At 42.8% G+C, this 27,490-nt stretch overlaps 1 protein-coding gene across 1 annotated transcript in view; it reads right to left on the bottom strand.

Annotated features, from left to right (window-relative positions):
• Positions 1-27,490, bottom strand: part of LOC310995741 (NACHT, LRR and PYD domains-containing protein 12-like) — a gene marked incomplete at its 3' end in the record, with an annotated part of 91,398 nt that overhangs the window by 41,722 nt on the left and 22,186 nt on the right. Inside the window, exon 9 of the mRNA XM_083984864.1 lies at positions 17,006-17,182. Coding sequence (XP_083840990.1) covers positions 17,006-17,182 — 177 coding nt within the window. The remainder of the gene's footprint in view (positions 1-17,005; positions 17,183-27,490) is intronic.

Below are 27,490 nucleotides of genomic sequence, written 5' to 3'. Positions count from 1 at the left end.
CTTTGTGTGACAGTTGACGGTTCCTGTCACTATGCCTCCAATTTATGATGTGCCCTGGCTACATCAGAAATGGACACCTCGTCGGGCATTATCCCTTACGTAGCCTAAATCACTGTGCAGCACCTTGGTAAACTTTTATGTAACCCCTTTAATATATTGGGCTACATAAATAAATTTGAAAATAAAATAAAAGGAAATTATTGTATTATTAATCGTTAGTTTAATAAGTAAACTGCATGTATGATCTCGTCTAAAATCAATTTTTCCCAAGTTTTTCTGTCCCCTGAATGCATCAGGTCAGATCGGCCAATCAGAGAACTGTAAACACAGTTTAGCCCCGCCCACTGGTTTGTTTTGAGTGTGTTGTGTCAGTCTATGCAGAGACAGAGAGCATAAAGTCGGATCACAGTTTTGAAAAGTGAGCCAAGTGAGAAAGAAAGGAAGAAGTTTCTACTGAAGGTAAACGAGCTATCAGTGATTGTTTGCTGAAAAAAAGCAACAGAAAGTGAGTTAATTATACGGTAGATGTGGTAACGTCTGTTGTTTTTAGCCGTTACTGCCATTAGCTATTTCTGCTGTTGGCTCTTAACTACTGTTAGTGTGATGTGGCTCAGCAGTGACTCCTAGTTTTATTTTGAAAAGTCCTCTTTTATTTTGTAATTATTTGCCATTCCATTGTTTGCTAGTCACATGGGTAAGGCTCAGGTCAGAGCGGCCATCTTGGATAATGTTATGAATAGAAAATGTGCTCCAGAGCAGCATCATACCTTTAATCGGGTTTATCCACCGTCGTTGAGCCTTGGAGAAGCTTTGTTTGTGAGTTTGTTATATATTATATTTGAATAATTCATAGTTTGTGCATATTGATTGCTTATTTCATATATTTCAATTAATGATAAAAATCCTGTTTCATTGTATGTAGCATGTAGCTCTATGTTTAAGCTAACAGTGCAATTTACCTTTTTTCTGTATCCATATTTCAGTTTCACAAGAAAGAGTGGGCTTTGTAAAGCAACTGACAAGACAAACAGTAAAGCGTCATTTTACTTCTACATCTGAGTCATCTTTTCACCTTTTCAACGCCACACCAAGTGTTTAGCTATCTGTTACTCAGTGCAGTTACGCACATGCAGTGGACAGAATAGTTAGCTCACCAGCTAACGTTTGTAGACGTTACTGCTGTTGGCTCCTAACTAAGTTCGTAGCCGTTACTGCTCTTGGTTCCTAACTAAGTTCGTAGCCGTTACTGCTCTTGGCTCCTAACTAAGTTCGTAGCCGTTACTGCTGTTGGCTGTTAATTACCATTAGCTCGTCTGCTAACGTTCGTAGCCGTTACTGCTGTTGGCTGTTAATTACCATTAGCTCGTCTGCTAACGTTTGTAGCCGTTACTGCTGTTGGCTCTTAGCTACCGTTAGCTTGTCTGCTAGCGCTCAGCTGATGCTCTCTCGTCTGTGTGTGTGGACAACTCCCCCCTCCTCTGTTACTGCTTTCAGCAGCAAGGTGAAGGCATAATCCACAAACAGTGTGTTTCCTTGTAATTTACTGAAAGTTTTATTAGTTTACTTTTTGTTTAGAACCCCTGTGGCTATACCAGAGCCGGTTTGTGCCTGTGCCCCACCGAACACAAAGATCGGTGAGCATGAATACCGTAAAACACCAAATGAAGGCCCGGGCGTTTATTTGCTTAAATCGCTCAAATCAACCGGCGTTTATTAGGGACCTGCGTTTATTTGGGACCTGCATTTATTAAGGCGAGACACCCCAGGTGAATAGGGTAAAAAATTTAACTAACAGCTATTGCCATGAAACTTTCTATGTTTATTACTTACATTGAGACTATTATTTTTTGTATTACACGTTTTCTTAAATATTATGCTTAAATATGGAAATGAGACATTATCTAATTAAATATGCGTGAATTTGTGTACATTTCCAGACCCGAAATCTGAAGATTGGATAAAGCCACTTTCAAAATTCTTGTTTTATTTTGTTGACATATTAAAGCAGAAGTGAGTGATATATTTGTGTTAATATAAGTCTTAAATAGTTATATCTTCCGACAGCAATCACTTACATAGAGTGTTTGGACTGAAACACGGGTCTCTCAGTCCCTCTGCTCTGCTCTGAGCCGAAGAGAAAACATTTATCGTATCCTACAGTTTTTATCCAATGAGGAGAGAGAACGGCATGCAGGGCTGTGTGTGCAGCCAAGGAACGCCGTGAATGTGGTGACGTAGCGACGAGGACTGTTATGGTGCGTTCAAGGAAACTCGTATTTTTCCGACCGTGAAGTGGTACCAGTTCGATCTGGTACGAGTTCACCGGTCGGAAGTTACGAGTGGCCGTTATAGTGACTTTCACCGGTAAAACAGGTCAGAAAAACACGAGTGGGTTGCCTGGAACGCTACAAAGTCGTAAGTTGTGACTTGAAGCTGTAATTTACGATTTCAAAAGCCTGCCTGGAACGCAGCATTAGTGAAAACGACCGGATCACTCACTTCTGCTTTAAAGTCAAAAGTTTTTACAGAGGGGATTTTTTTATCTCTTTTTATCACTCTGTAAATGAGAAAATACTGTCACCAGCCCTAAAAAAATCCAATTTCACCCTGTTTTTAGGTATAGATTGTTGTATAAATCAGGCTGTGAATGATATATCAACAATCCCCTCTGTAAAAACCTTCAGAATATAGGCAGGAATACAACTGGAAGGTTTGGTGTCTGTAAGTGCTGCTGAACTGGAGATTTCGGGTCCAGAGTATAAGAAAAAGCTCATTTTGAGAAAACGGCCTTTAAAGATTCTATTGCCAAAATTCCATAAATTGGCTGTATGCACAGCTCTACTTCCTGAATTTAAGGCAGCTCCTTTATTCCCTGTCTTACATTATTGGACAAACTGATTAATCCATGTGTGTCTGACCATTGTGACTACTCAGACACACCTTGATTAATCAGTTTGTCAGTAAATAAAAGAGCTGCCTTGAATTTAGAAAGTAGTGGAGCTGTGCGTAGAGCCCATTGTTACTGGAGACAAGGGTGTCTGGTCACTGTGAATTTTAAGGTGTGGGCCAGTAGGTCAGAGAAAATAAAATTAAAAAAACAAACAAATAAGAAAAACACTTTAGGTGTAGTTGGGCTCATCTGTAATGTGACAACCAATGTTTTCAGTTTCTCTATGTCTGGCTAATCATCTCTGGCCCATGTCAGTGTCACATCCGTTTCACCTCTGTCACTGAGAAGTAAACTATTGCAGAACACGTGATTCTGAGGATCGGTGTTAATTTTAAGCCCTGTACCAGCGCAATTGGGACATATTAAATCTCCGATCAGTTCATTCAGACGTCTGATGTGTAAAAAAAAAAAAAAAAAAAGCCACCGCTGTGTATCGCGCTGGTCTCCGGCGGCAAACACTCGTTTTTTACGGATGACAGCTTCCGCGATGACGCACTTTGTAAAGGGATCTTATCGCTCGGTGAGTTTCTGTGCTGTGTCTTTTGTTGTCTAGCAAGTGAGAGTTGCTGTTTTATTTTATGTGAGGATTTAAATCGATTTCCTTTCCCCGTTTTTAAAAGTCCCTCCGCTGTTCAGAGCGCATCACGTGATGCTTCTAAACGAATCACGCTGTCGGAAAACGACACCAGCCAATGAGACCCTCCCTCGTACTTTTACGATTCGTTGCTGGTACAAAGGAAATTACCATTTATGGAACCGACAAATTAGTGCAGGAGAGAGAGAGAGAGAGAGAGAGAGAGAGAGAGAGAGAGAGAGAGAGAGAGAGAGAGCTTCACAGTGATACCTGATATGACAGGAGTCTGAACAGACGCGGCCCAAAATCTCAAAATTGATAAGTGCATGAAAAAACGATGTTTTTGCCTGCCGTGTCTCGCCTTAATTGTGTATCTCCATTCAACCCAAACCTCACCAAATATAACAATAATACCGGTAATAAAACGTTAATAATAATAGCCTAATAATACCAGTAGCCTGACACTTAGCGTACTTGTAGCCAGGCCTGGAATTTCGTCATTTTAGGGGCAGGGCCACTTGGCCTTAGGTGTTGTCATTTTTTTGAGGGCACAAAGGCCAAAAGCCAGGGCAGCAAGGCCATAAAATAAAACAATGATTTTAAATCCACGTCTTTAATGAATTTACTAACTACCGGTATCTGTTAAATTAATACATAAAACGGGCTCAAGCAAACCAGAAATGTTCTACTTTAAATTCATTTATGCATTTAATTTTTTGCACAAGGGTCCAGTCCTATGCAGCTATATGTTTTGAAATTCCTATCTTACTTGTTCACTATTGCACTGGGCAATATGAGAAAAAATTATATCACGATAATATTTTTCATATCAGTCGACATCAATTTATATCACGATATAACTCAAATCACTATTTTGCTCAGGCTTACAAATTCCCTTATCGTCAAGCAAGATTTTAAGTTATCAGAAGGTTGTTTTGTGATTTTTTTTTTTCCTGTCAAAAATTAAACATGACAGATGTAATGATGAACATTATACAACAGTATCATATAAATAAAACTGATGTTAGTATAGTATTGCCTTGGTCTCTGGGCAGTGTTCAGGTCGGCACAGTTGATCTTTACGCCCGAGTGCAGTGCGTTTGTGTCGGTGTGAACATAACAGCCGCTCATCTGGGCTGAGCAGCAGCAGCAGCAGCAGAGCGACCGCACCGTGACCGCGTCCGTTTGTTGGGTGAACGCGGCCGGATGTCGGTCCGCTCCAGCTGTCTGGCCTCTCCATTGTGAAAGTTTAGCGTTACTTCTGACGCACCACGCATCTTTTCACGGTCAGCCATCCGAGTTCTCCTTGACTCCTTCACATTTTCTTCTGAGGCAAAACTCTTTATTTTTTCTATTTTTTACCGGCGGTGTCCCTCTGCTGACATGCACGGCTGTAACAGCCCAAACACTTAGCACGTGTTGACATGTTGACATGTTGTGGCTGGGCTCTTTTCCAGCCACATGATTGGTTCGGCGGGTGGGGTGTGTTTGATGAAGTCACCTGGTTGACCGGTGATAGACTGGTCGTCAAACTGTTGTTATAGCCCGCCCGGACGGTTTATGCCAGGCTCGAATCAAACCCACCCCTGGTGATGATGCTGCCAGAATGTCATCAAAATACGCATTGTTGTTTCTTCAAAGACGCAGGTGTCAAAGCCGTGTTGATAGGAAAGAGGCAAAGGAACAAAACCGCAAAATCAACCGGGGCAGTGCGGGTGGGGCATCAAGGCCACTGTGGCCTTAGGGCAGATATTTTTTTCAAGGGCACAAGGCAATTCCTGCGCTGCTTGTAGCCTATTTAAATTGGTTAATCATGTTATGCCGACCGGTATATTAATTACAGCGGCAACAAATGAGGTTACCACTTACCAGTAACAGATGGAGAGACACGGCTCAAACTACTTTGCGACCCTTTGCGGATATGGAATGTTTACTATCAATATGAATACTGATGCAAGTGCCAGCTGTAATTTGATATTATAATAAAGGGGAAAAGGCTGCCGTAATAAACTTTATTTTTCAGTCCGACATTAATGTTACACTTTGTGCACCCCAAAACAGATCAGAACAAATATTCAGAACTTGCCCTGTCAGGCCATATAAATTCCACAACACATATAAGGCAGGCTACTCAATAAAAATAAACGAACCTTAGCAGTGGGCTACAAATCAATAGCCTACAAGTAGATGAACGAGCATCATTAAAAATAATCCCTGCTGATAGTTATTACAGGACCTGACCATACAAAATATCGTAACACTGCTTATTACATCGTAACAATACTGCTGCTACATGTAGGCTATAGGGCCAAACTGTTGCCTATAATGCTGTCATGTCGGATCTTACTGACATCATGCATCAATACAAGTAGATGAACGAACATCATTAAAAAATATACCCGCTGATAGTTATTTCAGGACCTGACCATACAAAATATCGTAACACTGCTTAACAATAGATTTTAACAATAGCTACTGCTGCTACATGTAGGCTATAGGGCCAAACTGTTGCCTATAATGCTGTCATGTCAGATCTCACTCATCATCTTCCTTTCCCGACTCATCATCGCAGTTATCCACCTCATCCTCACCCTCCTCCATGTCCTTCTACTCCCCATCATCCACCACTACAGGTTCATTCTCAAATTCTTCCTCCGAGTCATTCTCTTCCTCCTCCATCTCTCCCTCTTCGACACATGCCATCTCCCTCTGTCTGGCCCGAGCCAGCATATCCTTCCCTGCTGCGCACGGCTGTCCCTCTCTGAAACAGTGGATTAGGTCATCCTCGCTCCCATCTGTGGGCAGTGTCAGGCCACACACCTTGAAATGCAATATTACAAAAATATATTTTTCAGTTACCGGTAGGCCTATCTATTTTCCTTTAGAGCATGTACGCACACACACATTATACCACTGACATACACTTAGGCTACCTTGAAGGATTTTTTAACCTGCTCCACGTCCAGTTTGTCCCACGCTGAGAGCACCCACTTGACGAGGAGGCGGCGGGCAGGTGCCTTGAGGTTCCCTCCAGCTGTGTATTCTTTATCGGTGTCCTCGGCCATCCAGCTGTCGTATGATTCGTGCAGGCTGGCCTTGAATGGTTTGTTCCATACAACATCTGGGGCCTTAATGTACTTTGTACAGCCTCCGGGAATGACCGCTGTGGTCACCCCGTCTGAGCTCCGCCTTTGTTGCGCTGCTTATGTGGCATCTATATGAATCCCACACAAGGAGTCTGTGGCCAAAGTTCAATTTTCCCACCACTCGTTGCAACCAGTCTGCGGTCAGGGCATCATTCATCCATCCGTTTTTGGATGAAGCGATGACAACTCCTCCGATGGTCTGCATTGCCTTCACATCTCGTACAGCTCCCTTGAAGACAATGTAGGGCTTCAGCTTTGATCCATCAGCTCTTGCAGCCAGCACCACGGTGAGGTGACTCTTTTCGTGGCCTGTTGTTTGAAGTTGTACACTGGTTACTTATCAGCGACAACAGGCAATGACAACTAGTTGCTATTGTTGTGTACCTTTGTGTGCTAACTCATCTCGGTATAATTCGACGATTAGCTTTCATAGATTTCCAGCTAACCCTGAGCTACGAGCCCAGTGGCTGGCTAAGATCCATAGAGACGAGTTCACAGACTACGCGTGTCTGCAGTCGGCATTTCAAGACAGGCGATGTAGTTATGACTGGGGGGAAAAATACTTAACAAAGGTAGTGTACCAGCTCTTTTTGCTTGGAACGAATATTCTACTCCAGCTCCTTGGCTCAATGTTTGGCAACGCCGCCCAAGACTGCCGTGTGTTAACCGTAATAGAAAGAAGGTCTAATGTGCTTATCCTTTTATTTTTAGATTTGCATCATACAGGCATTTCATGACCTTTTGGCAACTGATAGAGCCGGGCGTAAAAACCAAGATGATAAGGGTCACCAGTGCTGCCTCTGTTAAACAGGGCTCCAGACTGCCCCTAAGCTTGAGAAAGTGCAAGTGAATTTTTCATCTTCTTGCACATGTTCAACCTGTAAATTTGAATCTGGTGTTTTTTCATAAATGAAAAGGAAATGTGAATATTTGCTTTGCAAGCCGATTTATGGCGATGACCATAACGTCTGAAGGGGGGGGGGGGTCGTAGTGGACTGGCAGGTACCGTTTTTTTACAGATTAGGATAATAGACACTCTGAGGCACCCTGTGTATGAATATGGTAGTCCTCTGATATGTAAAACTGTTTTAAACTAAAATCAAAACATAATGTTTTTTATAAACTGTGTGATCTTGGTTTTATTTGAGTAATCGTTCTCCTTGAATGCTGCTCTGGGGACGGCGTGCAGCGCTGTGCGGCTGTCGGCTACAGTGTTGCCACTTTCTCACTGAATCTGGCGACTTTCCAAACCCTCTTTTGACAAAAGCGACCGACGACAAATCTGGCGAGTTTTTCCGGTGCTGTTACAAACGTTTCTGGTTTGGAGACTCGGATCGGTGCAGCGGAGCGGGCGCTGAGCAGCGGGTGCTGTGACCGGCCGCCCCCACCCCAGAGCACTCACCCGGCGGCCAGTCACACAGCAGTGTCCCGGAGCTGCTGCGCTGCAGCCAGAGACCCGCACCGCTGCACTGCTGCTCTCCAAGCTGCCACACCCCCCAGATTTGCCTACAAGTATATTTATTTAGCCGTAGAAATGATTTGGGAGACATGCCACACTGCAGAGTACCGGTAAAATTAGCGGATTGCCACTTGACACAAAAGTGCGTTTTTCTCTGAAACTAGAGCCGGAGCTCCGTTTTTGGAGAAACCCAGCTCTCTTCTTCTACTTCGTACTCACGAACGAAACGGCGGAAAAACTCGCCGTTTTTTCGTGGAGCACGTTGTAAAGTCACTCTTCAACCACGTGAAAACCGTTTGTTTCTAGGTGATGTACAGAGTTCGGTTCGACGTGAGATAAAAGGTAAACAAATAGCCAAAAACATGTGGTCCTGAGCGGATGTGCTGAGGAATTAGTGTGGTCGCGAAAGAGTTAATGTAACAATTGCTGATGAGAACCGTGTCAAAAAGGAAAATAGATCACGGACTTCATGATCGATTACCATGGCAACGAACGAAGCTTCGAAGCTTCGATTTTTTGGGTCAGCCCGAGTGAATAGGCAACATATCTCTAGTGGCACTTTTTGGTGGCTTAATTGCTTTTACTGTCATGCTATTGCTGTTGTGATTTCACTTGTCTCTGCATGATAGAAACACATAGCCCTTTTCATTTATTTTCACAGAAACTGGCACCCATTGACCAACTGCTGCGTGCCTCTCAGAGATCTTGCCAAATGTTTGACATTCAGCGCACCACAGCCAGCAGGATCATTAAAACATGGACAAACTTTCTTTACTTTATCCTTGGCTCCATCCGCCTGTGGATACCACAAGATGAAGTAAAAGCTCTTTTGCCACCAGAGTTTGAGTCCTACCCTGACACACAGGTGATCCTTGACTGTACAGGGATCTACTGCCAAACTCCCTCCTCTCTCCTTCTGCAAAGTGAGGTCTTCTCTACATACAAATCTCACACAACATTCAAGGCCTTGATAGGAATCGCCCCCCCATGGCCCGATAACATATCTCTGCATTGTATGCTGGCTCTATGAGCGACCGAGAGATAATAATAATAATAATAATAATAATAATAATAATAATAATAATAATAATAATAATAATAATAATAATAATAATAATAAATTGTATTTATAGAGCGCATTTTCACCTGAAGAACAAGTCTCAAAGCGCTTACAATAAAGATTAGGAAAAATAGAAAATAAAAATAAAATAGACATTTAAAAAAAAATGAAAAAAAATAAAGCACAAGGACATTCTAAAAGACCAGGCGCCGTATTCACAAAGAATCTTAAGGTTAAAAGTAGCTCCTAAGGGCCGAATTTAGGAGCTCCTAAAAAAAGTTGGTGTGTCAGTCTTAAATTTAGGACTCCTAGTTTTTTAAAATAAGAGTAATTCACAAAGTATTTTATGCCTAAAAGTAGCTCCTAAGTCTGGGAGAGCTTAAAAGTCCTCGTGAGGACTCCTAACTCAGTAAGACCTATTCACAAAGAATCGCAAATGGCTGCAGCCAGGCAAATGTATGGAGGACTGCGAATTGCTGCAGAGGGGGGTGCTGGAGCACCTGCCCCTTTGCCCTTTGATGCCCAACGTGCCTTTTTGTCTGTGTTTTTTTTTTGTCATCTACAACATTTTCGCTATAAAACGGGAGTAGTGACGGTGACGGACTGTCCAATATAGGCGTCACAACGGTCGGACCGAGGTAACTGCGACTGCTGCAATGCAGTCATGCTGATGTGAGCCAAAAATATTTTAAAAAGTTGGTGGGTGAGCTAGACACACACATCTGTTAGTAGTAATAGCTCATGTGATGAGGCTGCTCCCCCAGTAAACTAAACTTATTGTTAGTCTGGGTTCAAATCCTGCTATAGGCCACAAATGTGGGTAATGCATTTTCTTTTCTCATCATTATTATGATCACCATATAATATTAGGGCTGTCAACGAATGTGAAAATTAATATTAAAATGTGGGAAGAAAAAAAACCAGCGGCTGCTTTGCGAGTGGACGCACTGAGCCTCATTGCATTTGCACAGCGTCACACTGCAGAAAGTGAGACGCGACAAAAACTGTAGCAGAAAGATGCAGATGGCAGAGAGAAAGACAGAAAGTTCAGAGCCCAACTCGGCAGCAGAGACAGTGGTTTGGACTCGAAGCAATCTAAAAAGCCCCGTCGGACCTGACGGCAAAAAAAGAAAGAAAAAGTGGAGCGGAGCGGGCGGCGGCGAGGAGGAGGAGGGGGGGGCGCCGCCGGCACTCAACAACCAATCACCGTGTTGAGCGCCTCGAATTCGTGCACGAGAATTGACGTAATCCATAGCAACGGGGCGTCACCAGGGGCGTGACTCTTAGTGTGCTCTTAGTGATTTATCCTTAGTAAGAGTAGGTCTCAGCGGCTTTGTGAATAGCTTTTAAGAAAAAACTCCTACGTAAAAACTTTTAGTGCGAGTTAGGAGCACTCCATAAAAGGCTTTGTGAATACGGCCCCAGGACATCAGGGATAGGCTTTCTTAAAAAGTAATGTTTTTAAGTTTCTTTTAAAACAGTCTGTGGTCTGGGGGGCCCTCAGGTGGTCGGGCAGGGCATTCCAAAGCCTTGGGGCAGCTGCCTGGAATGACCAATCTCCCATTTTTTGGAGCTTTGTTCTGGGGGGTTGGAGGTAGTGTTTGTCAGCTGAGCGTAGGGTTCTTTGGGAGATTTGGGGTCTTTAAGATATCCAGCATTACTAACCTCCTCACAGCAGACACAGCCATTATGGTGGACAAAGGTTTTGTGGTGGACTCTCTTGTTTCCTGCAAGGTCTACCGACCCGCCTTTCTGTCAAAGAATACCCAAATGTGTAGCGAGGATGTCCAGCAGTCCATTGTCCGCTTGAGGGTCCACGTTGAGAGGTTTTTTCGTTTTGGTAACTAATATTTATATCAATTCTATTTTACACGGGTAAAGATTTGATGATGATTTGCAGTTTCTACTTATAAATATAATATAATGGCACATTTGCAGACATTAGCGGGGTTAAGGTTATTATCTTAGTAATAAAGCAAATTTGACATTAAATAATTATGCATTTAATTCCAAAAGGAGAGAGACGCCCCCAGGAGCACGCTGCTGTCAGGTAGCTCCTGCAGGACGGCGCTCCAGGTGTGTGACAGCATACGCTCCCTCATCCTGGTTCATCGTCCTGCACGTTTTCTGATCTCCACTGCCTCCATGATTCACTGTTGGTTTCTGAAGGAGGAAGACTCACACCCAAACTTTTGGCAAGGTAACGACAACTTCCCTATTTGTCTAAAAAATGAACCAAAAATCTACTATTTCATTTTCCATTCTAACATGTCATATCTCACCTGTATTGTATTTGTTGTTTTCATTGTCCATCCATTGTATATAGTGCCCATACTCAAGTGCCTTATCCTGTTGTATAATATTGTCTATCCATAGTATGCAGCTCATAATACATAGTCCATAGTAAATGTGGGAGCGAGCATGTACTTAGGTTGCATCCTTGTCACTCAATCACTGGTACGAGAGGCTGTAGGCATGTGTGTGTGTGTGTGTGTGTGTGTGTGTGTGTGTGTGTGTGTGTGTGTGTGTGTGTGTGTGTGTGTGTGTGTGTGTGTGTGTGTGTGTGTGTGTGTGTGTGTGGGTGTGTGTGTGGGTGGGTGTGTGTGTGTGTGTGTGGGTGGGTGGGTGTGCGTCACTGGGGGCCCTAGTAGCGGTAATTAATATCACCTTCACTGGCTTTTAGTTCAGTTTTTGTGCCAAGGATTGAGGATTGAGTGACAAGGACGCAACCAAAGTACATGCCCGCTCCCACATACTAGCCATATGCTTCACAAGCTTTTTGTCACATGAATTCTTGCCACACTCCATGTTGTCTGCCACTCTTGTTCCTGTTATCAAGGACAAAGCAGGCAAAGTAGGGAGTTTAGATAAAACTGATCAACTGATTGCTAGCCAGTGCAACAAGCAGTTACTGGGGTTTTCATGAAGGATAATAGAACATTACTGTCAGTGCACCTTGCAAAAATTTGGTCTGTCAGTGAGGAGTTTGGTCCCACAGCCATAAAAACGGCATTGTACAGCCAATACAATAGCCAGACAACTTAAATATGAATGCCTGATTTCACGTTGAATTTAAACTTCTTCAAGATACAATGATACAGTATATTTGCACATATCCTAGCCACATAAAATCCCCAGAACTGACAGATAACTGAACTATCTTCCACTCTACTCTCAGCATACTCTGAGGTTGTGAGGTCTGTCATGCTTCCTCACTGATCTGTGGCAGACTGCTCGGACACTCACTCTCCCTGTTTGCTGATCTTTACTGGAAACTGGGGGGAGACGGGCATGTTATTCATATCACCAAATCATCAAACTTTATGGTTAGAAGACTGATAATAGTAACCAGAGTTGGGCAGTAACGCGTTACATTTAGTACTTGACTGAGTTTTGGGATGAACTGCATTTGTTAGAGTAGTTTTAATGCAGCATGAGTGTTACTTTTACTTGAATATAATTGTGAAGAAGAAGCGGTACTTTTACTCGGTTACATTGAACTACATTCCACTCGCTATACTCCTTTTTATCGTTTGTTTATGTTTTGACGAAGTTACTTCCTACAGATGCTCTTTCACATGACAGAGTTTCACCAATCAAATGTTGCTGCTCGCGCCGTTTGACTCCGTTTCACCACTCAGGCTCTCCTTCCTTTAATGTAGTGAAGTTGTATTTTGATGATGTTTTATTGTCCAATCACATCACATCGTTTGTAACTCATTAAAAGCGTCACATGTAAATGACACTAATAATCATTAAACATTAATTATCTAGATTTAATAACTCTTAGATCAGGGGCCGTATTCACAAAGCCTTTTATCTTACCGCTAGGAGTGCTCCTAACTCGCACTAAAAGTTTTTACGTAGGAGTTTTTTCTTAAAAGCTATTCACAAAGCCGCTGAGACCTACTCTTACTAAGGATAAATCACTAAGAGCAAACTAAGAGTCACGCCCCTGGTGACGCCCCGTTGCTATGGATTACGTCAATTCTCGTGCACGAATTCGAGGCGCTCAACACGGTGATTGGTTGTTGAGTGCCGGCGGCCCCTCCCCTCCCCTCCCTCCTCCTCCTCCTCCTCGCCGCCGCCCGCTCTGCTCCACTTTTTTTTTTTTTTTGCCGTCAGGTCCGACGGGGCTTTTTAGATTGCTTCGAGTCCAAACCACTGTATCTGCTGCCAAGTTGGGCTCTGAACTTTCTGTCTTTCTCTCTGCCATCTGCATCTTTCTGCTACAGTTTTTGTCGCGTCTCACTTTCTGCAGTGTGACGCTGTGCAAATGCAATGAGGGTCAGTGCGTCCACTCGCAAAGCAGCCGCTGGTTTTTTTTCTTCCCACATTTTAATATTAATTTTCACATTCGTTGACAGCCCTAATATTATATGGTGATCATAATAATGATGAGAAAAGAAAATGCATTACCCACATTTGTGGCCTATAGCAGGATTTGAACCCAAACTAACAATAAGTTTAGTTTACTGGGGGAGCTGCCTTATCACATGAGCTTACTTATTACTAACAGATGTGTGTGTCTAGCGCACCCACCAACTTTTAAAAAATATTTTTGGCTCACATCAGCATGACTGCATCGCAGCAGTCGCAGTTACCTCGGTCCGACCGTTGTGACGCCTATATTGGACAGTCCGTCACCGTCACTACTCCCGTTTTATAGCGAAAATGTTGTAGGCTAGATGACCCCCAAAAAAAAAAAAAAAACACCGACAAAAAGGCACGTTGGGCATCAAAGGGCAAAGGGGCAGGTGCTCCAGCTCCCCCCTCTGCAGCAATCCACAGTCCTTCATACATTTGCCTGGCTGCAGCCATTTGCGATTCTTTGTGAATAGGTCTTACTGAGTTAGGAGTCCTCACGAGGACTTTTAAAAGCTCTCCCAGACTTAGGAGCTACTTTTAGGCATAAAATACTTTGTGAATTACTCTTATTTTAAAAAACTAGGAGTCCTAAATTTAAGACTGACACGCCCACTTTTTTTAGGAGTTGCTCCTAAATTCGGCCCTTAGGAGCTACTTTTAACCTTAAGATTCTTTGTGAATACGGCCCCAGATTTACACAGTGAAGTCAGCAATGTTTAAAAAGCTGCTGTAACTCTGATCAACCACCAGGTGTCGCTGTGTTCACATTCAGCCTCATCAGGTTTTGTGAATGAGTTTGTCTCCTGGTTTAATAACTCATGACTCTTCAGGCTGTGTTCAAGGAAAGCGTTTTTTCTCAGACTCCAGTAAAGTGGATCTTCTCCTCCGTCTGTTTCAGTGCATGTTGGTGCCGGTGAGGACGACAAGTTTGAAAAGTCCTGAAGGAAAGTTAGTGATATTTTTACTTCACAGTACTTAAAGCAGAAGTAAGCGATATTTTTGTGTTACGTAATATAAGTCTTAAATAGTTATATCTTCCGACAGCAATCACTTACATAGAGTGTTTGGACCGAAACACGGGTCTGTCAGTCCCTCTGCTCTGCTCTGAGCCGAGGAGAAAACTTTTGTTGTATCCTACAATTTTTATCCAATGAGGAGAGAGAACGGCATGAAGGGCTGTATGGTGCAGCCAAGGGATGCGCATGAATGTGGTGACGTAGGGACGAGGACCAATAGATCCATGACGAGGGCGGGGGCTGCTAACTCCGTCAGCTGACAAGAAGTTATGGTGCGTTCAGGGCAGCCCGTAACTCGTGTTTTTCCGACCTGTGAAGTTATACCAGTTCGATCTGGTACGAGTTCACGGGTCGGAAGTTACGAGTGGCCGTTATAGTGACTTTCACAGGCAACAGGTTGGAGAAACGCGAGTCGTAAGTCGTGACGTGAAGCTGTAATTTACGGTTTCAAAAGCCTGCCTGGAACGCAGCATTAGCCAAAACGACCGGATCGCTTACTTCTGCTTTAAAGTACCACAGTAAAAGTAGTTACAATATTATAAACTATTAATAGAACCAAAGTAAAGAGTTCTTCACAGCAGTTACAGTAACACAGTAAAACTACTTAATAATAATTCATATGTAATAATATTACAATAAAAGTAGGCTACTTAATGTAGATACCGTATCAGAGTTAAGTGGTATCCTTTAGTTACAGTAACTTAAACTTAAAACTTACTTAACTTAAAAGACCTTTATTGTCCTTACGGAAATTTGTGCTGCACAGCAGCTCCACAATCCCCACAATCCCACTCAACACATATCATACTTTAAAAACTCTCCTCCCGTTCCAGTCAAGACAAATCATACATTAAAAGTACTTGTATTTACAGCACAACAATACAAGTAGTTTCTGTAGACAGTATCAGAGTAAAAGTACTTCTTTCAAGGTATCACAGTGAATACTTCTCATATTTACAGTACCACAGTAAAAGTATTTTCAGAATCACAGTAATTGTACTTCATAAGGTATCCTTTATTTACAGTAGCAAAGTAAAAGTACTCCCTGTACTTACAGTATCACAGTAAAAATAACTCACGTATTTACAGTACAACAATAAGAGTAGTTTCTGTAGGTACAGCATCACAGTAAAAGTACTTCTTACAAGGTATCACAGTGAATACTATAATATAGGAGCAGAGTAAAAGTTTCTATAATTACAGTATCACAGTAAAAGTCAGGGATGCAAAAGGGTCAGGACCAAAAAAGAGGGGGGGTTGCTCACCATTAACAAATAATTACATTACTATATCACGGAAAAGTCCATTTCCAGTAGTTCAACCCCAACCAAGTATTGAGTGCATAAAGATGGACATAGTTTTCAGAAGGCCAACATTTCTATATTAAAAATGCTTAAAAAAACAAAAATATTCCTTTGTGATATTTCAATTTTGGAGATAGCCTACTGAATTTTAGGTCTTCACTGAATGTTAGTCATAATTACTATTAAAATAAACTAAATAAATAAAGACATGGGATGTTTCATTCAGTGTGTAATGGACATACGGTATAGAATGTGTTAGTTTCACTTTTTGAAATGAACACATTCTACATCGCGGAGGCGACGTCTTTCCACTTCCTTCACCTCTGAAACGGGGCAGAGCTCCGTGGGAGACACCTGCCTGACACAGCAGTTTGGAGTTACTGCAGTAAAAGTACTTCCTGTACTTGAGTGACAGGTGAACCTCATTGTTCCTGTTTGACTCAACAACTTTACCTGTGACTGGATCACTGATGACTGACACATTGAAGCTACTTCTGAGTCTGTGATGTCATATGTGATGTCACATCCTGACAGGTTCACCTGCTGCACTTTACACTTTATTTCACTCCTGCAGTCATCAGCTGTGGAAACAGCTACAGATCAGTCACACCACAGAGTCTCCAGTCGAAAGTCTGGACTCTTCACAAGATCAAGAAGCTGCTGCAGAGAAGAAGAGCTCAGGTTGTTGTTTCCTCCTTTCAGCTCCAGTTCTCTCAGGTGGGAGGGGTTGGACTTAAGAGCTGAGACCAGAGAAGAACAGCTGATCTCTGACAAACTGCAGCCCCTCAATCTGAATAAAGAATAAAAGTAGAAGATGAAATGAAGATCTCTCTCTCTCTCTCTCACACACACACACACACACACACACACACACACACACACACACACACACACACCTCAAAATGATCAGGTCATTGATTATTGATCAGACTGAGTGAAATGAGCTGAAAGTGAAGAGTCACTGTCAGTGTGAGAGAAGAAAAAGTGGAAACATGAGACAACAACTATTTCAAACGTCCTTCATTCATGACATCAAAGTCAATGATTCAAGTTCTGAGTGAAGATCAATCAGGTTCAGTTGTGGATCAAAGATCTAAGATCTACAACAGTAACAGTCAGTGAACTGACCTCAGAGTCTCCAGTCTACAGTCTGGACTCTCCAGAAAACCACTCAGATCCTTCACTCCTGAATCCTGCAGCTCGTTGTTCCAGCTCAGGTCCAGGTGTCTCAGGTGGGAGGGGTTGGACTTCAGAGCTGAGACCAGAGAAGAACAGCTGATCTCTGACAAACTGCAGGTTCTCAATCTGAATGAAGAATAAAAGCAGTGAGTTGAGGACAAAGCTCCTTGTTGACAGCGTTCAGTGTCTCATCATCTGTTCAGAGCTGAACAAGCTTCAGACACAACAAGTTTAGAAAATCAAAGTCCATAAGCTGAAGCAACAGGAAACAGGTTAAACAGTCACATAGAGAGAAAACAGCTCATTAATATTCATGAGAAGCTGCTGCTGACTCCGCCTCTTCACCTGTCAGCTCCACCTGTGGCTCCATCCATACAAACTCATGTTGTGCAACCACATTGATCAGAGATTTACTGACGATGCTCAAGACAACAAACATGTGAGGCTGAACTCTGTTACCATGACAACTAACCTGTAGAAACATGTTGAAAGAAGCTCAGAGACAGAAACACCTGAAACCAGCACACACACCTGCTTATCATCAGGGATGCTGCTTTCAAATCAGGAGACAGGGATAGGAGGCTTATAACAAAGGCACGACCGAGGCATTAGAGATGCTAAACGGTGATACAAGCAGCACATCAAGGACAACCTCAGGGACAACACCATCCGCAACAAGTGGCAGGGCATCAGGATCATCACAGACAGAAACACAATACCCCCCCCACAAACTGACCCCTCTCTGCCAGATCAGCTTAATACATTCTTTGTTTTGGAAACAGCACCATTGTATCAACATCAATAGCCGTGTTTCCACTGCAGGAGTTCCTGGTAAAGGGAGGGGGTAGGAACTTCTACAGGAACCGTCGTCTCACTCAGCCCTCTCAGTGGTCGTGTTTCCACTGCAGAGTCGGACCCCGCGGCGACATCATGAGTTTCGATCACCGCTTAATCGCTGTGCGACAGTTACGACTGTGTCGTAACCCAGGCAGGTCAAAAGCACATGCACAAGGGGCGGGGCGGGGCGGTGCGTGGCGCAGTGGGTAGAGCGGCCGCCCCATGTAGAGGCTACAGTCCTCGCCGCAGGCGTCCCCGGTTCGAATCCCGCGTCGGGCAGACCTTTCCTGCGTGTCATTCCCCCTCTCTCTGCCTCCCCATTTCCTGTCTATCTCTACTGTCATCACTATCAAATAAAGGCAAAAAGCCGAAAAATATACTTAAAAAAAAAAAAAAAAAGCACATGCACAAAAATCATAAGAACAACGGAGAAGGATGGAAGGAGCTGAGGAGGTAGCCGCGTTTCTGGTTTGTGTGTTTGTGCACATGGCGGTTGATTGTAATCCTGCTTGAGTTTTTTTTTTTTTTTTTTTACTTTTCACAGCATTGTTTTGCGGCGTGATGGATCCCCAGTGTGTCGAGGTGCACTGATATTTTCATTTCGCCGCGATGACTCAAACCCCCTCTGAATCTCCTTGGTGCTGTAGACTGCAATCAATGTCTGCACCTCATCGTCGGCCCATTTGTCGTACATCTTCCTGCTGTTTTCTTGTTGTTTACAGCGGTGTCTGCTCGGCTAATGCTCCTCTTCTGCTCCGCTTTTAAAAATGCTGGTTGTTTTGGTGCTTTCTGGTAGCATCAGTGCCTGCTCTAGCTTTAATAATAATAATAATAATAATAAATTTTATTTGTTGGCGCCTTTCAAGAACCCAAGGTCACCTTACATGTAAGAAATGAGACAAAAACAAGAAACAAAAACAGATATAAATACAATAGCACATAGATGAATACATACAAAGAAAATACAGTGTGGCTAGAAACATAGATAAGGTGGATAAAATGGTTAGGGGACAGAGTGTTGTAGGGAGTAGGATAATTTAAAAAGGTGTGTCTTGAGGTGGGATTTGAAGGTGTCGATGGAGTCCGTATGTGTAGTGGGAGTGAATTCCAGAGTCTAGGTGCAGAACAGCTAAAAGCCCGAGCACCAAGTGTGGTAAGTGAGAAAGAGGGGGTGGAAAGCAGGGCGGCGGATGAGGAACGGAGTGAACGGGGTGGGATATAAGGATGAAGCAAATTAGAGAGATATGGGGGGGCCTGGTTATGGAGAGCTTTGAATGTTAGCAGAAGGAGCTTGTAATGTATACGTTGATGAACAGGGAGCCAGTGAAGTTGCATGAGGACTGGTGTAATATGATCCGAGGACTTGGTACGGGTGATAATTCTGGCGGCGGTGTTCTGGATAGTCTGTAGGCGGTGGATGAGTTTCTGTGGTAGACCGGTGAGGAGGGAGTTGCAATAATCCAAGCGGGAAGTGACCAGGGCATTTACAAGGATTTCGGTGGAGTGCTGGGTGAGGTAGGGGCGGAGTCTGGAGATATTGCGGAGGTGGAAAAAGGCTGTGCGTGAGATGTTGTTGATGTGGGATGTGTATGAGAGGGTACTGTCCAAAATAACACCAAGGCTTTTAACTGCGGTTGAAGTGGAGACCAGACAGCCGTCAATGAGAATACTGGGGGGATGTGATTTGGAGAGTGATGATTTGGATCCGATGAGGAGAATTTCACTTTTATTGCCGTTGAGTTTTAACTTATTGTTTGACATCCAGTTTGTGATGGTTTGCAGGCAGTCGATAAGGGCAGTAGGTGGTGATATAGTGTCCGGTTTGGTGGTGATGTAAATTTGGGTGTCGTCAGCATAGCAGTGAAAGTGGATACCAAAGTGACGGAAGATATTGCCAAGAGGGAGGATATAGATGATGAAAAGTAGGGGACCAAGGACAGAACCTTGCGGAACACCGTGGGGGAGTGGTGAGGGTGATGATCTGGAATTTACTCCTTGAATAAACTGTGAACGGTCAGACAGGTAGGAATGGAACCACTGAAGAGGAATACCAGAGACCCCAGTGCCGGCCAAACGATCTAAGAGGATGGTGTGAGATATTGTGTCGAAGGCGGCACTGAGGTCTAAAAGTATGAGGATGGTGAGTAGGCCAGAATCCGCTGCTAAAAGAAGGTCGTTTGTAATTTGAATGAGAGCTGTTTCTGTGCTGTGATTGGGACGGAAACCAGACTGGAAAGGCTCAAAGAGGTTATTGTTTGATAGATGGTCTTGGAGTTGGCTGGCTACTGTACGTTCAAGGATTTTTGAGATGAATGGGAGGTTTGATATAGGGCGATAGTTATTGAATTCAGTGGGGTCTAAACCAGGTTTCTTTAATATGGGAGTGACTGAAGCGGTTTTGAGTAGGGAGGGAACAATACCATTTGACAGGGAGGAGTGCACAATTTCCGTGATGAGTGAGGAGAGTGTGGGGAGACAGACCTTGACCAATGTGGTAGGAAGTGGATCGAGTATAGAAGTAGCAGACCTGGAAGACATGATTAGTTGAGATACCTGTTGATTTGACGGAAGATGGAAGGCAGACAGGGTAGTGGTGGGCCGGACAGTAGCATTGAGCCAAGGAGTGTTTGACTGAGAAGACAGGGAGGGGGTGAGATGGTGATGTATGGAGTAAACTTTGTGATTGATAAAGTCCAAGAATTGCTGACACTGAGGGGCTGATGTGAAGCGTGTGGCAGTTTCTTTGGGCTTGAGAAGTTTGTTTACTGTGGAGAAAAGAGTCCTGGTGTTGTTTCCGTCGCGGTGAATGATGTTGGAGTAGAAGGCAGATTTGGCAGCATTTAGAGCAGTCTTGTAGGAGGTGATATGGTCCGAGTACATTTGAAGGTGAACAGTGAGTCCGGTTTTCTTGGCAAGGCGCTCAAGGCGGCGGCCATGAGTTTTAAGCTGGCGGAGATCTGAGGTGAACCATGGAGCAGTCCTAGGGAAAGTCACTGTGCGGGTTTTTATTGGAGCCAGGGAGTCCAGTGCGGTGAGTAGTGTGCTGTTGTAGTGGTCGACAAGTTCAGTAACAGAGAGAGGGTGTGGATGAGAAATTGACATAGAAATTAAACTGTTGAGTTATGTGGTGTTGATGTTCTTAATGTTACGGAAGGACATGATACGGTCTTGACGGAATTTGGAGACAGGAAGTGTTGTGGTATTTTTCATCATAAATGACATGAAAGTTTGTAATAAGTTAATGCTGAAAGACAGTATTATGCTACTATTAAAAAGACATATACTCATTATGTATCTATTAGTTTAAGATTTAATGTTGATCATCTTAAATGATCACAAAAGATTATATAATGTTTTGTTCTGTATATCTAATTGAAAGGAGTATGTTTTGTGACATAAAGATCAGCCAACTGCTTATGTGCAGCCAGAGAGAGAGAGGGGTAGATAAGAGGTCAACTAGCAGGCAGGTTCACATTATTATGCAGGGTCTGTGAGGGAAGTTGCCATCCCCTCGTCTCCCAACGGATAGTGTTAGGTCTGTGAGGGTGAAGTTGAGAGGTATTGGAGTTCTCAGAGAACAGTCGTGGTGAATCGACTTGGGAATAGACCTAGGCCTATATAAGCCTTCAACTTTTGGTAAGGAGTCAGTCACTTAACTACTCCTTGATGCATGTCTTGGGGTTGTGCTTTGCATGAAGCCTGATACTTTGTTACTTTTCTTTTCAAACTTTGTATCTGTAAGTGGCTCGGGTTGAACTTTGTTTGCTTTCTTGTTAAAGAAAATAGAAGACAACTCTACGTCGGATCCATCCTTTCCAGCGAGTTATTTTGAGTCCAGAATTTATTTTTGGTGTGAGATGTAAGATTAGTTAATTAGCGCATTTTTCTGATCTTCATCATTTTGGCGAGCTATATCCAGGAGTTTGCTGAGAGAAGAAGACAACTGAGAGTTTGATCACGCGTTCTTCAAAGTCATTGAAAAGGTAAGCATGCGAAGTTAATTTGATTATAATTGGTAAATAATTAATGCGTGGTCTGCTCTCAGGTGGTTTCAACTCTCACTCTCAAAAGAACCTTAGAATCATTAAGTGAAGCTGTTAAGGCTGGATCCGAATTCTGACTCTTCTAACCTTCACCTTTACCTTTTCTTTCTTTCTCTTTATAAATCTGACATTCTTTCAGATTGTGTAAATAAGTGACGCGTGCAGTTGCAGGAAGCGATTATTGTCGAGGGGACAAGCTTTGCAGCACGCAATCGCAGGAAGCGATGAGTGATTTGTCAGGTGGCAAATTTAAACTATAAGTGAGTGTAAGCGCACAGTCGCAGGTAGCGACCGGTTTAGGAAAAATATAGTCAAATTTAATAAGTGTAGTGCGCGTCGCGTGTGGCGACTTCTTTTGTCGTGTGGACAAATAAATCCATTAGAGGTATAATGGTCCGGTGATGCGTGTGATGATACACCTGCTCGAGTGAAGAGCCACTGGTAATATTCCGTCGAGGTAGACGAGAGAAAAGTGAATGCCTGCTCGAGTGAAGAGCTATTGGTAATATTCCGTCGAGGTAGACGTGAGAAAAGTGAATGCCTGCTCGAGTGAAGAGCTATTGGTAATATTCCGTCGAGGTAGACGTGAGAAAAGTGAATGCCTGCTCGAGTGAAGAGCTATTGGTAATATTCCGTCGAGGTAGACGTGAGAAAAGTGAATGCCTGCTCGAGTGAAGAGCTATTGGTAATATTCCGTCGAGGTAGACGTGAGCAAAGTGAATGCATGATCATTGTATATACGCAGAGGCCTACGATTAATCGTGTAAATATTCCATATTAATCTATCATATAATCTGAATGTGTGCAGTACTGATTAAGTGTTTGTGAACTGTTGTAAATGAAATGTGAATGAAGGGCGGAGAGAGAGAGTGAGTAGCTGCAGCGGAGCCTGTGTGGGTGTGTGTGGAGTTGCAGCGGAGAGTGTGTGTGTGTGTGGGGCTTTGTGTGTGAGAAGAAAGAGCCTGTGTGGGTAAAGCCTGTGTGTGGAAGAGATGAAAAGGGAGAGTGAGTGAGTTTGACAGAATCTGGTTGAAAAGTAGAAATATTGGGTTGTAATGTGTTACATGTGAATTTGTATGTCAGTTAGGAATTTAGCCGAGTGTGAGGAGTTGTGTTTTAATAAGTAGATAGGAGAGAGGAGGATTTAGTTGAAATTTTTCAAGGATTAAGAGGATCGCTGAGTGTTGAAAGTTGTTAACTTGGCAATAAATCAGTAAAGATAAAAACTTTGGATGATGTTGGTTTGAGAGGGGTGCCTATAAACTAAGTGTGATTTAGGTGTTGGAGTGAATGTGGCTCATGGGTGAATGAGTAGAAAGTAAATCATTGGGTAATAAAGCTGACGAATTTGTGAAGAAGGTGATAAAAATAAAAGTTAAAAAGCAATATATAAACTAATTGAATAGTAAGTGACCAATATTAACTTCTAACAAAATGAATGCGAGTAAGGAATACATAAGGTTAACAATAATTTAAACTTGAGAAAATTAGTTGTAAAATTCGAAATGCAGATATGCATAACAATAAAAATTGCATTTGAATGAAGATTTGATTTGAATTACTTAATAGCAATTAATAAAAATAGCATCCTCAACGGATGGATGAAACTAATCAAACTGATGAAACCTTGATCACCCTTAACGAAGGTGAAATTGAAACTCAAGGAATCAGGACTCACTTTTGGTTAGAGAACGTGTATAGAAATAAAAAGAGGGCTATATGTTGGCAAAGTGAGCATTTAATAAGCCAGAGGTTGTGGCATTTGACAACGTTTAAAAGCTTGGATCAGGCACAAGAGGATTATCCGTTTATACCGTGGGAAGACACATTAAAAAGTATTTGGAATTCTAAAAACTTGTCCTATATATATTAGATCAACTTTGTAGGAGTCCCAGATCTAGAGCTAGTGTGTCTTTAACCCCGTTTCTGGCTATTCCAGAGGGGCTGACTGTTGCAGGGAAGAACAGTGGAACAGCAGATCCACGGCTGACTATATCAATTATCCCTCGACAGGTCAAGTGGGAGACAGGACAGTTTGGGATCCTTAATAAAGAGAACGCTCCTGACGAACATAATTCAATAAATGAATTAAACTTTGAATTTACTGACAAACAAAGAATAAAATACGGTATCACAGTTGGGCGAATTAATGCTTTAATAAGTATTATAAAAACAGACGAATCAACAACTAAACAACAGATAGAGACTACAACTAACTTGGACTTAACATCTGAGGCACCAGAAAGCATGGGTAATAAACCGGTGAAGGAAAACAGGGTGTAATCACCAGTAGAGATGGTGATAAATCAGCATCCAGATCATGCATCTCAAATACGAAGCTGTATGAAAACGTGGCATAAAAGAATTACTGGGACTTTACAATGGCCTCTTGGGGGAACTTTCAATATTGCTTGTTGCAACGAAGTGGAAGCTAACATTAAACATTATAAATCTTTGGATAAAAGTAAAAAGCGTGAAGGGGAACGGGCCAAAGAAAGAGAGGTGTTAAGATGGTTTCGTTTGGCAGCTCGACGTCAGACCTTGGGTGCCACTCAGTTGCCTATTGTTGCGGAACAGGCTGATAAAGAAAAGGAGAAGTGCAGAAAAGAGCCTGCTGCTCCTTCAGCCCCTCCGCTGCATCTAGACCCCCCTCCATACACAGTCCATAAGGGAGGAGTCTCAGTGGGGCAGTTCCCAGCCAGAGGAACTAAAGTGGACAGGAAAGGCGGACTTAAGGGAAAATTTCCGGTGTCATGGGAGGAGCCGTCCTCTGATGAGGAAGAAGACGACAGTGATACGTCACGTGATGAGCGCATACTGAAGAGAATGCGCTCCACCCATGAAGCTGCACTGAAAAAAAGAAAAACAATCAAGGCAGTCTGCATTCAGTGTGGACTCTATGGAAGAAGTGCAGAATGATATTAAAATGTATAACATACCAAGAACATCTAAACAACAGGAAGAGGAAGACAGAAGAGAGTATGAACAAATTATAACACAATCACTGGACCGAAAGAAAAAAGAAAGAGGTGAAGCCAGTGTGAGAAGGAAATCCCTGTATGGAACAGCTGATGCATTCCAACAGGAGATTTCAGGCAAGCAGGCTCAATGGTCACCTGTAACATACCAACAACATTATTGACAAAAAACGAAAGCATGTGACACAATTTCTGAACAAATAAAACGACTGGAAGAAGAAATGAAAACTGTTGATGAGAAATTGAAAAGAAAAGTCGATTTCAATGTTAAAGACTCTCCCCCACACATGAAGATGGAGCTGACTGGTACAGTGATTATGGAAGACAAAACCATAATAAAGACTCAACAAGCATACTTAAAAGAAATGCAACGTTTAAGAAGAATTCAACTGGATGGGCTACAAGAAGCTTTCGTATCTTCCAGAGATGTTAAACCAAAATCCCAAAGAGCTGAACAACACATATGTGTTGATGTACATCAATGGGATGATGAAGAACGTGAGCAGCCACCTGAAGTTGAGCAGCAAGAATACCCAACTAGTACTCTAAAACCGACTGCCGCCCGAGATTGTCCTGAAGAACCCATGATACTAAGAGACGGGAAATTGGTTGGACAAGTAGAGGGAAGATCCCAGCAACAAAATGCCATCTGACTGATTGGGAGGCAACGGGAAAGGAAAATGTGTATATTTCCCCTGACAAAACATATCAGAAAATAATAATAGATGTTAATGACAATGGGATCACACAGAGAGTAATAGTGCATGAGGTTGCATGTAAACAATTAACACTCTCTTTAGAACATGAGCACATGTTGAGTCAAGTTCCACAAACATTATGGTCAAAACACAAGACTGATGTGGGATTAGTAAAGTCAGCTGAACCAGTACGAGTACCACTTAGGAAAAATGTTATGTTGCCATATAAAAGACAATATCCACTCAAGCAACAGGCAATTGAAGGCATCAGGCCCATTATAGCAGGTCTGGTGGAAGCAGGAGTGTTGATTAAAACTAAGAGTCCCTGCAACACGCCGATCTTCCCCATAAAGAAACCAAATTCAAACGATTATCGATTAGTACATGATCTTAGAGCTATTAATGCCATAGTGGAGGCTGAGACGCCTGTCGTTCCTGATCCACATACCCTGCTCTCCAACGTGCCTGCGGACTCCAAGTACTACACAGTCATTGATTTATGTTCTGCTTTTTTTAGTGTGCCTGTGCATCCAGACTCTCAGTATCTTTTTGCCTTTACATTTGAGAATAATCAGTACAAATATCAAAGGTTACCACAGGGCTATAAACTTAGCCCAACAAAATTTAATTTAGTCTTAAGGGATGATTTGAATCATCTTGATATCAACAGTACTTTGATACAATATGTGGATGACATTTTGATATGCAGCCCAACGAAGGAGCAGTGTGAGAGGGATTCCCTGGCTGTTCTGACTGCACTTGCAAAACAGGGTCATAAGGTCAGCAAAGAGAAACTCCAGTTCTGCTGTCAGGAGGTGGAGGATCTTAGCAGGAGATTGTGTGGAGATAAGAGGCTCATAGCCCCCTCACAACTCCAAGTGATAATTAAATCACCAAAACCACGGACAGTTTCACAGATGTTAACGTTTTTGGGAATGTGTGGTTACAGCAGACCATGGATCTGTGAATATGCTCTTAAAACAGCTCCACTGCGTGCAATTATTCATGCTGCAGGACAAAAAGACAGTGGTGCTCAGTTACAATGGACGGATGAGGCCGAAGCGGCATTTGAAGCTTTAAAGAGAGATTTACAGACTGCTCCAGCACTGGGACATCCAGATTATTCTAAACCTTTTCATTTGTATGTTGCTGAGAGAAATGGATACGCTTGTGCAGTATTGATGCAGGATGCGGGTTCGGTGAAACAACCCTTGGCTTATTATAGTACAAAGATGGATACTGTTGAAGCAGGACTGCCCCCATGTTATCAGGGATTGGCAGCAGCTGCATTTGCTTTTCAAAAAGCTTCAACTTTGACTATGGGACACCCGGTGTTATTATATACAACGCATCAGTTGCATGCCCTGCTCACGAGTCCCAGATTTGTCTTAACGCAGGCCAGGAAGACTGGTTATGAAGTTATCTTGTCAGCACCAGAATTAACGATCCAACGCTGCAAGACAGCCAACCCTGCAACCTGCATAACTTTACCTGAGGAGGGATCTCCTCATGATTGTGTAGAGATAACTGACACATTTTTGAAACCTAGGAATGATCTGTATAATGAACTAATTGAGGCTGAACTAACTTTATTTGTGGATGGATCATGTTTCAGAGATGTCAGGGGTAACCACGCAGGTTATGCTGTTGTGGAACTCAAACATGATGGTACGTTCGAAAAACAACAAGCAATTAAAGTACCACAACCTTGTTCAGCACAGTTGGCAGAACTTAAAGCGCTGACTGCTGCGTGTAAGTTCAGTGAAAACAAACATGTCAACATATATACAGACTCACAATATGCTTATGGAGTGTGTCATGTGCATGGTAGTATTTGGAAGCAAAGAGGTTTTGTCCGAGCAGATGGATCACCTGTTA

This window comes from Trachurus trachurus, assembly GCF_905171665.1.
Source record: "Trachurus trachurus genome assembly, chromosome: 13".
Lineage (NCBI taxonomy): Eukaryota > Metazoa > Chordata > Actinopteri > Carangiformes > Carangidae > Trachurus > Trachurus trachurus.
Note: the sequence above shows the minus strand (reverse complement) of the source record. Positions and strands in the feature narration are given on the sequence as shown.